General features: G+C 37.7%; 1 protein-coding gene across 6 annotated transcripts in view; it reads left to right on the top strand.

Annotated features, from left to right (window-relative positions):
• The window catches only part of ADAMTSL3 (ADAMTS like 3), a 193,237-nt gene that overhangs the window by 28,318 nt on the left and 152,783 nt on the right, over window positions 1-12,136 (top strand). For all 6 annotated transcript variants that reach the window (XM_062583673.1, XM_062583670.1, XM_062583671.1 and 3 more), the window contains exon 3: window positions 2,380-2,499. In XM_062583673.1, coding sequence (XP_062439657.1) covers window positions 2,380-2,499 — 120 coding nt within the window. The remainder of the gene's footprint in view (window positions 1-2,379; window positions 2,500-12,136) is intronic.

Genomic DNA, 12,136 nt, shown 5'->3' with positions numbered 1-12,136 from the left:
TGCATTTAAGCAAAAGTGCCTATAGTAATGTAACAGCCTCACAAGGTATGTCGATAGACTCCTCATTGGGGAATAAAGTGGACTAAATGGAAACAGTCCGTTTTGTGCTCGGTAGAACGTCTGAATGAAAGTGCATTGGCGATGTTCAGGTAGTAAGAAACTCAGTTGAAGGTACCTATATCTAGATGGGAAAAAATGTGCTTTTTTGTTTTCTGCTTTTTTGATTACAAAAGTTGAGTTCTCTGAGAATTTTGATTTTTTTTTTTTAATCAGCTTGCTACTTGGCTTCAGCATTGGCTTACTGTGACAACTCATAGCGCATTCTTAGATTTTTATTTTTCATGAAGAAACTTGCTGCGTTTCTCTCTTAGTTTAGTTATATGGGGTAGGTAGCAGTACCTACTGGCAGTTAGCAGGTGAATTTCTGTTATAATCCCCTGTGTAACTTTATAAAACGTTCACCCTCACCATTGAAATCTTCTCTACTTTGAAGCCAGATTTTGCTTGCATGCAGTGTAGCAAGTATTCTCTAGCTTCTCCAGTGGCTAGCTGCTCATTAATTTTTGATACTAAAATTGAGTGTGTGTGTGTGTGTGTGAGAGAGAGAGAGAGAAATGCCTAGTTTTTCTTGTCATATTTATTAATTATTTCAGTTTCAAATGTTGACATCTCTTATATTCAAAGTGTAATACTGATGAATGTTCAAAAACTTTCTATTTTAAATATTTACCTTACAAAGATGAGAAGCACAAGTAAGTTGATCACTGCGTATCCTTCTGGCAAATTTGTTTATGGGAAATTAAGCAGCAGTGTGATATATACATCTTTCTAAAAAGCGTGGTGGAATAATTTGGATACTCTTCTGTTCTTGAGTTCAGCAGCTCTTTCCAAAATATTATTATAAATTGCTAGTACTTAGCACTATTCTTTTCTCCAAAGTATTTTACAAATATAAACTAAACTTTTTATAATACATGATTAATATAGCTGCAGTGATGTTGTAATTAGGTTTTACATCTGGGGAAACTGAGGTAGAAATATTAAGTACTTTAACCCAGGCCACTGGAGATTTAGTACATGTATCTCTTCTCTTAGTCCTATGCTGAAATCATTGGATTACATCATTCCCATATTCCCTCATGTTGGATCTATCGATAGCCCATTGAAACCAGTGGGGAAAAATGCCAGATGATGTCAGCCAATTTTGTGTCCGAGTTGTACTTAACGTGTCAGGGCTTGCATCAGCTGCAGCCAGCTCGGGGTCGGCGTGAAGCATAACTGCGGCCCTCTCTTGGTTACTTTATGTGGAAATTATTGTTATCAAATGTAGATTTATTCTTCACATCTCATGATTTAGTTCTGCATAAATAAAGTTTGGCTACAGTGTACAAACGAGACCACTGGAATAATAGGCTTTGTAAGAAATGTTGTGATAACATGATGTGAATGTGAGTTAATCTTAAGGAGACCTGATGGAAAAAGTCCTCTTCAAAATCTTGTGCAGTCTTGCATGCTAAAATGTCACTTTTTACCCTGGTCTGGACATGTCCTTTGCAAGAAACGTCTAGTTTATATGAAGATTGCTTGATTTAAAACAAGCATGTGAATTCAATGCTTGTCACAAATGATGATGTTTACAGCCTGAGAAGCTGGCAGCTTCTGCACTGCAGAAGAGAGCAAGCACGAGCACAGGAAGCCTCTCCGGGCCATCTCGCAAATGCTGTGACTGTCAGAGAGCGAACTCCTGCAGAAGAGAGGGCCCGAAGAAGGTCCTGCCTCTTTCCTCTCCCACTACAGACTGGTTGAGTTGTCTGGATTGTTCTGGAAATCTCTAGTTATCCACCATAGAGATTACATACCTGTATTTGGTACAGTTTTAGCTAACGGTCTGGAAGCTGGTTGATGGCAACTGTTAAATTTCCTGTAAAAATATGAGTGTCAAAATGTAAGAAACATAGTTTAACTGAACTCCATTTATTAAACTGACTCACTGTGAAATGTCTCAGCTGTAACTTGTACAGTTCAAGCCTTGTTTTATTTTTTCTCTGAAAGGTTATTATCTTTCTGGGGAGGTAGTTGATAAGCCAGAGATAGCATCTTTGTGTTTAATAGATTATTCTGCTATTGATGCATCTCATTTATTTTTTGACCTCTGTGAGCATTAGGTATATTCTCATGAAAGACATCAGGGGGAAAAAGTACTCCCCTCCCGTGCAACCCCAAAATGTTATACCTAAAAATGTAGCACATACTGTATTGCAGTACTTAGTATTGTAGACATGCGCATGTCTAATCACCGTGAGTATATGCATGCAGACTTTAAAATTTTTTATTTGTGTTTGTAGAAGCTACAGTGTGACCTTTCTGAATCTCTTACAGACAAGAGCAGAGCAGTCCCAAGGTGCATACTTCTTGCCCGAGTTTGCGCTTTCTCCGCAGGGGAGTTTCCTTGAGGATACAACAGGGGAACAATTCCTCACTTACCGTTACGATGACCAGGTCAGTATGCCGTACGTGAAAACGGTAGAACGTTATCTCATTCATGCAACTCAGATATAGAAGAGTCCTGTAAATCAAAATAAGAAACAAATTGGTTGTTATCTTTTGAAGGTTTACCAAAAACACAGCAAGTTGAATGATCACGTATTATGCAAAAACAAAACAATTAAGTGTAGAAATAATAGACCAAAATGTTCTATGGAACTGATGAAAGAAACAGTGCTTTAATGGTATGTTAATAGTGTTTTTTATAGCTAGTACTGTATAATATGTAGAATTAAATAGAGATTGCTATCCTTTCTGTGAATTGTTGTACTGTCCTGAGTAGTCTTATTTCAGGGATATAAATTAATATTAAGGCAGATGTCTGGTATTTCCCAGCTTGTGTAAAGTTTAGCAAACTTCATTAATGCGTGAAGAGTTCAGAAGGAAGATTGAGTGAATTAAAAAGAAACAGACATGAAGTGTAATAATGGATGAAGCAGACTGCTTAGAAAGCAACAAATAATGTATTTTAGAGTTAAATATCTGTAATGCTTTCTTCAGACCATAGAAACACCATGTTAAACATGGAATATAGATATAAATGTAAAGAAAGCACCATAAAAGAAATGCTGTTAATCTTGGCAAAAGATCTGAAGTATACCTAGGAAATGTGTGGCATGCTGTGGAAATTTACTCATAACACAATGTGTTCCAGAAGCCGGTTGAACTCCACATCAAAACTGTCTGAATTACATTCATAGACACATACAGGACACTTCTTGCTGTAAGAGGAGGGAAATTGTCAGGAAACAAACTGTGTAAAAGTGAGAGCAGAGCAAATCTTGCGCTCTAGTTACAAGGTATGGTGTTCTCAAGTGATTGGCAGCTTTATTTCAAAAGATGAGCTCCTTGCAGTAGCAGCTATGAGGAAAAACATTTTACTCATCAGCTATTTTTTTTTTTTTAAAAAAAAGGGGGGGGGGAAGAGGGGTTTTGACAGAGGATCTGTTTAGAAAGACAAAAGAGAGAAGGGAGAGAGCGATTAGAAAGCATGCTGAGCTAGAAATTATTTGTTTGAATACACTTTAAATGTTTATGGTAATTCATACTTTTGTTACCCTAGAGGCTCTTAACTCATCTATAGAAAAGGTACTCAGATAAGATGTCCCCTGGACTAAACACCTGGGAAAGCAATAACATATGGAACAGTAAAATGCAGCTGCAACTCAGGCTGAGTTTAATGACAGTCATAGAAAAATCTTATAAAGGCTATTCACTTTTGATCAGAATAGTTTCCATTAAATGGAGCAGTTCTGAGAGAAGAAAACAATAAATCATATATAATTGAGGCACAGTCTGAGTCTTTGAATCAATTTTGTCATATGTGAATAGCATAGCTGATTGAAAGCAAAACAAACCCTCCAAAAACTCTTCAAAAACACCACCATAGATCTATATAGAAGCCTGTTCTAAGCCCAATTGCAGCTGATGGAAAGATGTCCATTAATTTCATTGGGATCTGAATCAGATCCTGGATACAGTCAGCTTTTGTTCTTTCGCAGTAGTGACTCATCTTTGAAGCTAGCTCTTCCCAGATATTTAGAATGAGTAGTATGAAAGTAAGTTTGAATTTTTGGAACTCAGAAGGGTACTAAAACCATCAAAGTTGAAAATAAAGGCAAGTGTGTTAATGATGGTTTCTCTTGAAAGGAAATTCAGTCCTACAGGAGTTATTTATTAAAATAAATGATTTGAATGCAGATAGGAATCGGTATATATCTCTAATTACCTTACTGGGAGTAAACCAAGAATTCTTCAACAAATTGGGAAATTCTTAATTGTCTAGGACATTAATCATAGAATTATAATAATATGCAGTTACAATTTACTTATGCTTTTGTTGATATATTTGTACCGAACTCTCAAATTTATCATATGTCCAAGCTAAGCCAAAACTCTTGGATTTTCTCTTTTCCCTTATTTCATTTTTCTCTTTTACATTACATGAAAGAGAAGGATGAATAGAAGGAATTATTGTGAATAAAAGGATGTCTTGAAGTGGAGGATGAAACTCCTTCACCAGCAGACTCCTTGAATTTTGTATACTAGTGTATGTAAAAGCATGAACACTAATATACACAGTCTATGTAGTTTGCTCCATGATTATGTGACTGGACTGTCGGTTGTGTTACTGACGAATACATTTTTATAACTCCCCTTACATTTATGAAACAAGTACCGGTTATGGTACAGGGTATCTTATACTTGCTCTTAATGTTTAAGAAGGGGACAAGTGTAGCAGTTAGCTGTGATTGTGATATACAGGTGAATAAAGAGAGAGGAATGGATGTAAGTTGCATGGCCACTTTAATTATGTGATGTATCCAACATTTAAGTAGAATCAGTACAGAAAGGTTGCTGCTTAATCCAAATGTGGAGTAGCTTCTCCTTGTACACCTTGATCCATTTTAATTTCAGCAGTTCACTTGCTACCCTCACTGCTTCCCCGCAAAGGGGTCCTGGCTGATGGACTCTTCATGTCTCCTCTTTCTCTGAACACCAAAATAGGTGCTTTTGCTCTTGGTCATTCCTGCAGAGTCCTGGGGTGGTTAATTCCTAAGTTAAATTAATTCAGTTGAAAAGGAACCTGGAAAAATGAAATAACCTTGTGCATTTGGCCCGCACAAGTAGTTTTCTTGATCTCCAAGACAGGAGATCAGTCTAAGCCAATCAGTTGAGAAAATCGTACTGCCATTTGTGTAATGGAGAGAAGGAAAATAAATGAACAGTACGAGAGGCTCCTGAGACTTGGGCAGAGGTGAGATAAGAGCTGGTCATAGCCTACATCTTTTCAGCTAGCCAACAGGAGGCCAAGACTCTCACAGCACAAGTGATCCTGTATGTCCCCCAGCGTGCCCTTCCCCTTTAGCACCGTTCATCACCCCTAGGCGAAAAGAAAAATCTCTGTTTTGATGGGATAGTGAGTATTATTTTTATATAGCATCATCATCATCGTCATGATCCAAGATTAGTTTCCTTGCATCGTCCAAACACAGGAATGTTTCAAAGGGGTTTTCTTTGGCTGTTCTGTGTAATATTTTTCAAGCAGGGAGCCAGTTTAATCAGGATCATTCATTCCTTTGTTAGTAAGTAATCTCAGTAAAATAGAACTAGCTGTTACTTAAGTATTCAAAAGTATTTGCTATCTGAAAAGACAAGCTTACAGTTCGAAATGGAAGACAAGTAAATATTAACGGGAACACACTGTACTCTGTCCTAGCCCAACAGAATTGCATATGGATTCATGTTGTACATGCAAGATAGTACATTTTGTTCTGGTTTAATCTGGCAGGACTATGCTCTCATTTTTGTGCAGGATTGCACTAACCCTTTTGCATATTCAGTTGCTAAGTGTATATTGAGGAATTATATGCAGGTGAAATTCTTTGGCTAGATTGCTTGCTGAACAATGCAGGAGCTATAACAAAATGCTGTACATATACCTTTCTTTGTGGGAGTCCTCAAAAGTATTTGCTTTGAATTAATAGGTATTTTTCTCCTAAAAAAAAAAAAAAAAAAAATGCACCATTTCTATCCAGAAGTCATAGAAATACCTCCATGCATAGAGGCAGCAGTATCTACCCTATAAGGGACTTTCTTCTATAATCATAGTAAAGGGGGGAAAAAAGGATATATTAACTGAATTTAGAAGCTGTCTTACATCAGTATGTTGCATACTGCATTTTTAAACTTCTATTGAGTCAATATAATTTGAATCTAACTTAGTACCAAATAGATTTTGATGTATAGCCAAAGACCTCATTTGCCATTAGAAATTCAAGACTGAAAATATTGCCCCTGTGCCATCATTCTGAATGAGTTTTTAGTAAATATATAAATAAATAGCCCTTCCCTCTACTTTGAGACAGGAGTTGAATGTTGCCATAAGGAGTAGTTTACTTTCCTGGGTTCTGTGGGTTTTTTTGTTTGTTTGTTTGGCTTTTCACCTTTTAATCTACTACAAGGCATTCCTTCTCCACCCCCCCCCCCAAATGCTAGTAGTAGTGGAAGTCTTTTTTGCAGAAATAAAATATTCTTGTTTTCTGACACTTAAGGTATGCTTCCAAGTATTAAAACCATTCCATATGACGGACCACCAACGAGGACCGCAGTGAGAACTTTGTTGGGCAGGATATATTTGAAGCACCTTTCTGCTTTGATTGGCTGGCTGAAGGAGATGGCTCTTAGGGCAGCAGGGAAGGAATTTAAAAAAGAGGATATCTTCTTTTGTTAAGAGAAAATGCTTCCTTGACTAGTTAGCTTTCTAGCTGACTGTACTCCTATATTTTATGATGTTTACCAATTAAAACTCCTAATAAAAAAGCCCTAATTTTGGAATTAGACATATAGCTCTAAATGGTCCAATCTTGGCAAATAAATGTAGTGTTTCTGAACAAACTTTTTTTAAAAAATGAAGTCAGGAAGAGTGGTAAATTTTGGCATCTTGAAAAACCACCCATCAAGCAATTAAAATAATGAAAAGCTACACTTTCAAATTTGAGTGTTTAGATACGCTAAGTGAGGTGGAAGGCAATAAATCTGTTTCCAACTAGATGTGCAAGCTGTAATACACAGGCTGGTGCACTTTTTCTAATATCTAGCCTTCCTCTGGATTTGCTTTAAAAAAAAGGGGGGGGAGGGAAACCACAAATCTGCCGTAAAAATGGAGGCCAAACTTGGGAGAGTAAATATTCTGATATATGTGGTGTTCTCCACAAGGAGAAATACACTGGCTTGGTTTTCACTTGGGGATAAAGTGGGAAGGTTGGTATATAAAAGGTTAGAAAAGAGGACTTCAAGAATTAATGCAGAGATGGCCAAAAGAGATTTTTTTTCAGAACCTGTTATATCCCTACACACGTGTTAAAAGTAAGGTTCTTGTAAGAATGCAAGATATTGTATTGACTAGTAACCCAGGAAGTGCTGGGATAGGTCTTATTTGTACTGAAAAACAACAGAAATTTCAGTAGGCTTGTTGCTTATTTTTCGTTGTGATTGTGTCTAGCAATCATTTTGGTCACAGTGAATTGAATGGCTTGAGGAGATATGGGCTTATGTTCTTTGGGATCGTATACACGTTATGTAGTCTCATTCTTTCTACTGAAACTATGGACTTGCCAATGTCAATGCGCTATTCAAATATAATTCTGAAGTAACTATATTGCATTGCTTGCAATGATTTATAAATTGCTGTTCTAACAGTTTGTGTTTCAGTTATTTGCAGTCAGCCAGCAATATGTATTTGTGTTATTGTGCAAGTATTGCATGTTGTATAAAGTAAACTATGTTACACTGTGGACAGAAGTCATCTCATGGATCTACTGTGTTGACAGAGGAGATGGCATTCCCCCTTTTCCAGCTTTTTCTCCCACCTGCTTTTCCCACTGCTGCTGCTGCTGCTGCTGGTCCTCACTGAGCTGCTGGTGGAGTTGTATGTGAGTCCTGACTAGGTTGTGAGAAGCAGCAGCTCCCCAGCATCTGCTCACTCTGTGCCCCTTTTTCCATCTCGTATGCGCCAGTTCATTTGTATGTAAAATGCCAGTGAAATGGAGCTAGAAACTTTGGGGCTTGGAGATGAGTCATGTAGGGACAGAAACCTGACTTATTTCAAGTTAACACATCAGTGAGGATAAATTCCAGTCCTGGGGAAGGATGAAGATGGGTGGTTGACTCTGTCTGCTGCTCAAGTATGTAAAGCCCCAGCAACATCCTTTTGAGAGGAAGCCAGAAACTTGTGTCATACTGTGACAGGACGTTTTTGTTGATATCCTGAAGAAGCCTTCTGAACTATTAAATCCTGTCATCTTGAATCCCAATCTGTATCTCTTCATTCAGAAGCTTTTTTGGAGTGAAGTAAGCTGTTCTCAAGTGGACATCTAGCTCGGGGGGTTTTCTGTGCTGCAAACCTCCCACCAACAAATGCTTCTAGTTATTTTTTGGTTGCCTATCCTGTGCGTGAGCCAACAGATCTAATTTTGTCTAAGCATCAAAGATGTACATCCTAATACTTGGCTACCTGAATTTAATATTAAGTTAGAAATATTCCTCTTTAGTTGAGTAAGGGACTGATCTTGCTGTCCTTATTCAGTCATCATGCTAATGTTAGAATAACTAAAAGTTCAGCCCCGATCCCCTGACTTTAATCCTGCAAGTAGCTCCGATGTCTTGGCTGGTACTACTTGTGTGAGTAACAGACTGTAGGATCAGGGTAGTGCTACTCCCTACTAATCCTGCAGAAGTTAATGCAAGCTTTTAAACTATGTTCAAAGGGTTTTCAAAGACATATGTTTGTAAGGCTGTGTGAAGATGAAATGCATGATTTGGCATTTTAGAAAAAATATTAGGGAGCATTTAATACTATGTTCAGTTAAATTTTCACTATCTTCCTTTTGTGCTTTTTTGAGGGGGAGGGGGCTTAATGTCAACTTTGTTATTTATTTATTTGTTTTATGACTTATTGTATAAGAAAATTAGCTCCTTAATCAAGTGAAATGTATTTCTGATTTGGAGAGAGAGGGAGGGAAGGCAGGCAAAGATTAAGAACAAATGAAAACCACTTACGATTTTGGGCAAAACTACCTTCATGAACTGATACTGTATAAATCAATAGATATGATCCTATTCAAAAATCTGAGTTACTTGTGTTTAGGCACGCTGCTTGCCGGAAGTGTATGGCTAGCATATGACTGAGTACTTAAATCAGTGGTACGTTCTGTGTGAGATGGATTGCTCAGTGAACGGAAAGCTGTTCTCGCATGTTTGTGTTTGGCAAAGTGGATGGGGAACTGGCACTCTTCTGAGCAGTGACTAACTTCTTAAACTCACGGTTTTGTTTTTGACAGAAAATACTGAAATTGCTGCATGCGGTACATAGAGGCTTTTTTCCTTTGTAACTAAGAACTACAGACTTTCTTGTTTTGTTTGCATTACTGCTTCACTCTGCCAAAGGTCTCTGTGTAAACCTGTTTGGTGAAGCCCATAGGCTTGGTCTCATGCTATTTGCAGGGTAAGTACCTTCACAGGGAATCTGTAATACTGTAATTTGCACAGAAAACACAGTTCATATTATTTGAAATTTGATTAAATATCTGCTGTGACTAGTGCATATGGCTGCAATCCTATTCCTGCTGAATTCTGTGAAAAAACTCCTTGGCCTGGATCCTTAGTCCTGCTGTGGCTGTGATAATACTGGCTTCACTAGCTGGTAGAGAGCTCCCAGGTAGCAAAGCCAGCCTCTGTATTAACCTTTTATGAGTGCTGCACAGAAACGACAGGAGAATGGGCAAGGAACTCAGTCCCCTGGATGCTAGACAAATGCGGAGGTTGCTTTAAATGACGATAAAAGGCTACCCAGAGATTCATCAAGCTCTGCTCTACGCCCCTGCTTGCAGTGCTGTTTAGAGCAGCTTGGACCCAGCATGTGACTGGGACCATTAACCTAAGTAGAAGGGGGATTCGGATTAGGGGAAATCTTTAGTTGTGGGGACTGATGTGAGAAATGAGTCAGGAATATTTTTTTCTGAAAAGAGAAATGCAGCTTAACTATGGACACACAATACTTTCTGCTATACTTGGTTTGATTTCTTGTTTTTCTTAAGTTTTTTGGGGGCACATTTGTATCTTTATTCAGCTAAAAAGATTGGTCTATCTCAAAACAACAAACTTGAAGTGCCTTGTTTTTATAAGCTCTGCCATGCGTGTTTTTCATAATGAACTGGATTTTTTTTTCACTCATTTCGTTCCATTTTTTGTTATGAAGATCTCAATTTTACAGTTTCTCAAAATGTGTTTTTCAATTCCTTGTGATACAGGTGTGGGTTTTCTTTTTCTTTTCCTTAGAGCAGCCAGAAGACCTTATACTTGGACAAATACTCTGCTGTAAAATCTTTAACTTGCTTCTGCCACATTGAACTACTAACAAAACACCTGATGAAATGAATTAACAGTATACAGACTAGACCTTCATTTGACTTCCTTTCTTTACTGGAGAGCAATGATTAAATAGTGAGAGATTGATGCAGTATGAGGGGAATTTACCACTGACCTCCTTGTGCTCCCAGTGCACTCTCAGCAGCTGGCACATGTACTTATCCAAGAATTTTGACATTGATAAAGGCTTAACTTTGGCCTTCTAAATTAAGACTCTGAAATGTCTGGAGGTAGCAGAAATGATCCCATGCTTAAACTGCTCTGACGCACCACTGCTATCATCTGTCAATGAGAGTTCATTGAGATATAGTAGAGAAGTGCTTTTAAATCAAAGATACGTTTCAAGTACTGTAGGAAACGTGATGTTTGGAACTGGGACAGGAAAGCTATTCTTTGGATTCTGCACAGAAGAGAGGACGTTTTAGACTAGTAAAGCCCTGTTGGTGAATTAACCAATTTGTTCACACAATCTGTTTAAGTGATGCCAAAACATTTAGAACAACACTTTTTCACTGGTCTTAGTCACGGCTAGGACAGGTTGTATTCAATTCTTCAGTAGTACCTGCAAACCTCTCAAGCTGTTCAGAAGCTTTGCAAAGTTTGCAAAAATCAGATCTCTTGCGTTGCTGTGTTTTTCAGGATGAGTTGTTTCTTTTTCTTTTTTCTTCTTTGCTTCTGCAACAGATAACATTAAAGACCCATGAGAGTTTATAGCAGCTTCTTACTGTTAGCAGCATGTTAAACTGGAAAGCATTAGTGGAAAAATAAAGATACTTCAGTTTATATTGGCTCTGAAATAATACTGAGTAAAATACTGGCTTGATAAGAATTAATCATTTTATGAAAGGTGTTTCTGATATCATTCTATTGTTTTGCAAGGCAGTGGGTAATTTAAAGGGAATTTGCATGGTCTGTGCCTATATAGAGCTTGTGGGAAATATTCCTCACATCTTTTAGTCGTCCTTTCAGGCCTCTCCAGCATGGAGAACGAATTGATGTCAGATGTCACAACCTCCTTCTTGGTGGAGGCAAATACTTATAACTATGTGAACGTCTTCCAGTTTATACGCTACTAATGTGGAAGGAGCAGTGAAAAGCCTTTTCTAAAAATCTGCAAGTCTTGGCTTTGTTTCTAGATATAGTTAAAATGGCACTCGGTATCGTTAGCACTTGCGTAATGAGCAAGCCTTGGGACAGCTAAAGAACAATGTCTTCACCGCTTCAAACAGTTACTTCACTTCACACTATTTAATAATAATTGTCAGCATTGCCAGTAAACCCCATTTATTTCCACTGACTGACTTCAAAAGCTATTCTATCGCAAGAAGAAAATTACATACATTAATTACTGATTTTGGCAGTAATAGCAAAAACGGTAAACACAGGTTCTTGAGAGGATCATTGACAGCTGTTGTTACTGCTTGCAGAGTTTAGAAAGTGTTACAGATTGTGATACTGTATGATCTGAAGCATTTTAATGGTCATAATGTGAAACAAACTTTACTGGGCTTTGCAACGTACATTAATAATGTGGTGTTGATATAATGGCAAAATAAAGGGACTGACTCTATTTCCCAGCTTTCAGCAATTACAATTTCTGTGCTCTTATTCAGTAAAAGTGTGTTTATGTCACATAATGAAGTGATCTGGCTGCAGCACGGCC

The sequence above is a fragment of the Rhea pennata genome, chromosome 10 (genome assembly GCF_028389875.1).
Source record: "Rhea pennata isolate bPtePen1 chromosome 10, bPtePen1.pri, whole genome shotgun sequence".
Lineage (NCBI taxonomy): Eukaryota > Metazoa > Chordata > Aves > Rheiformes > Rheidae > Rhea > Rhea pennata.
The sequence above is the reverse complement of the archived record's forward strand: the minus strand, read 5'-3'. Positions and strand labels throughout refer to the sequence as shown.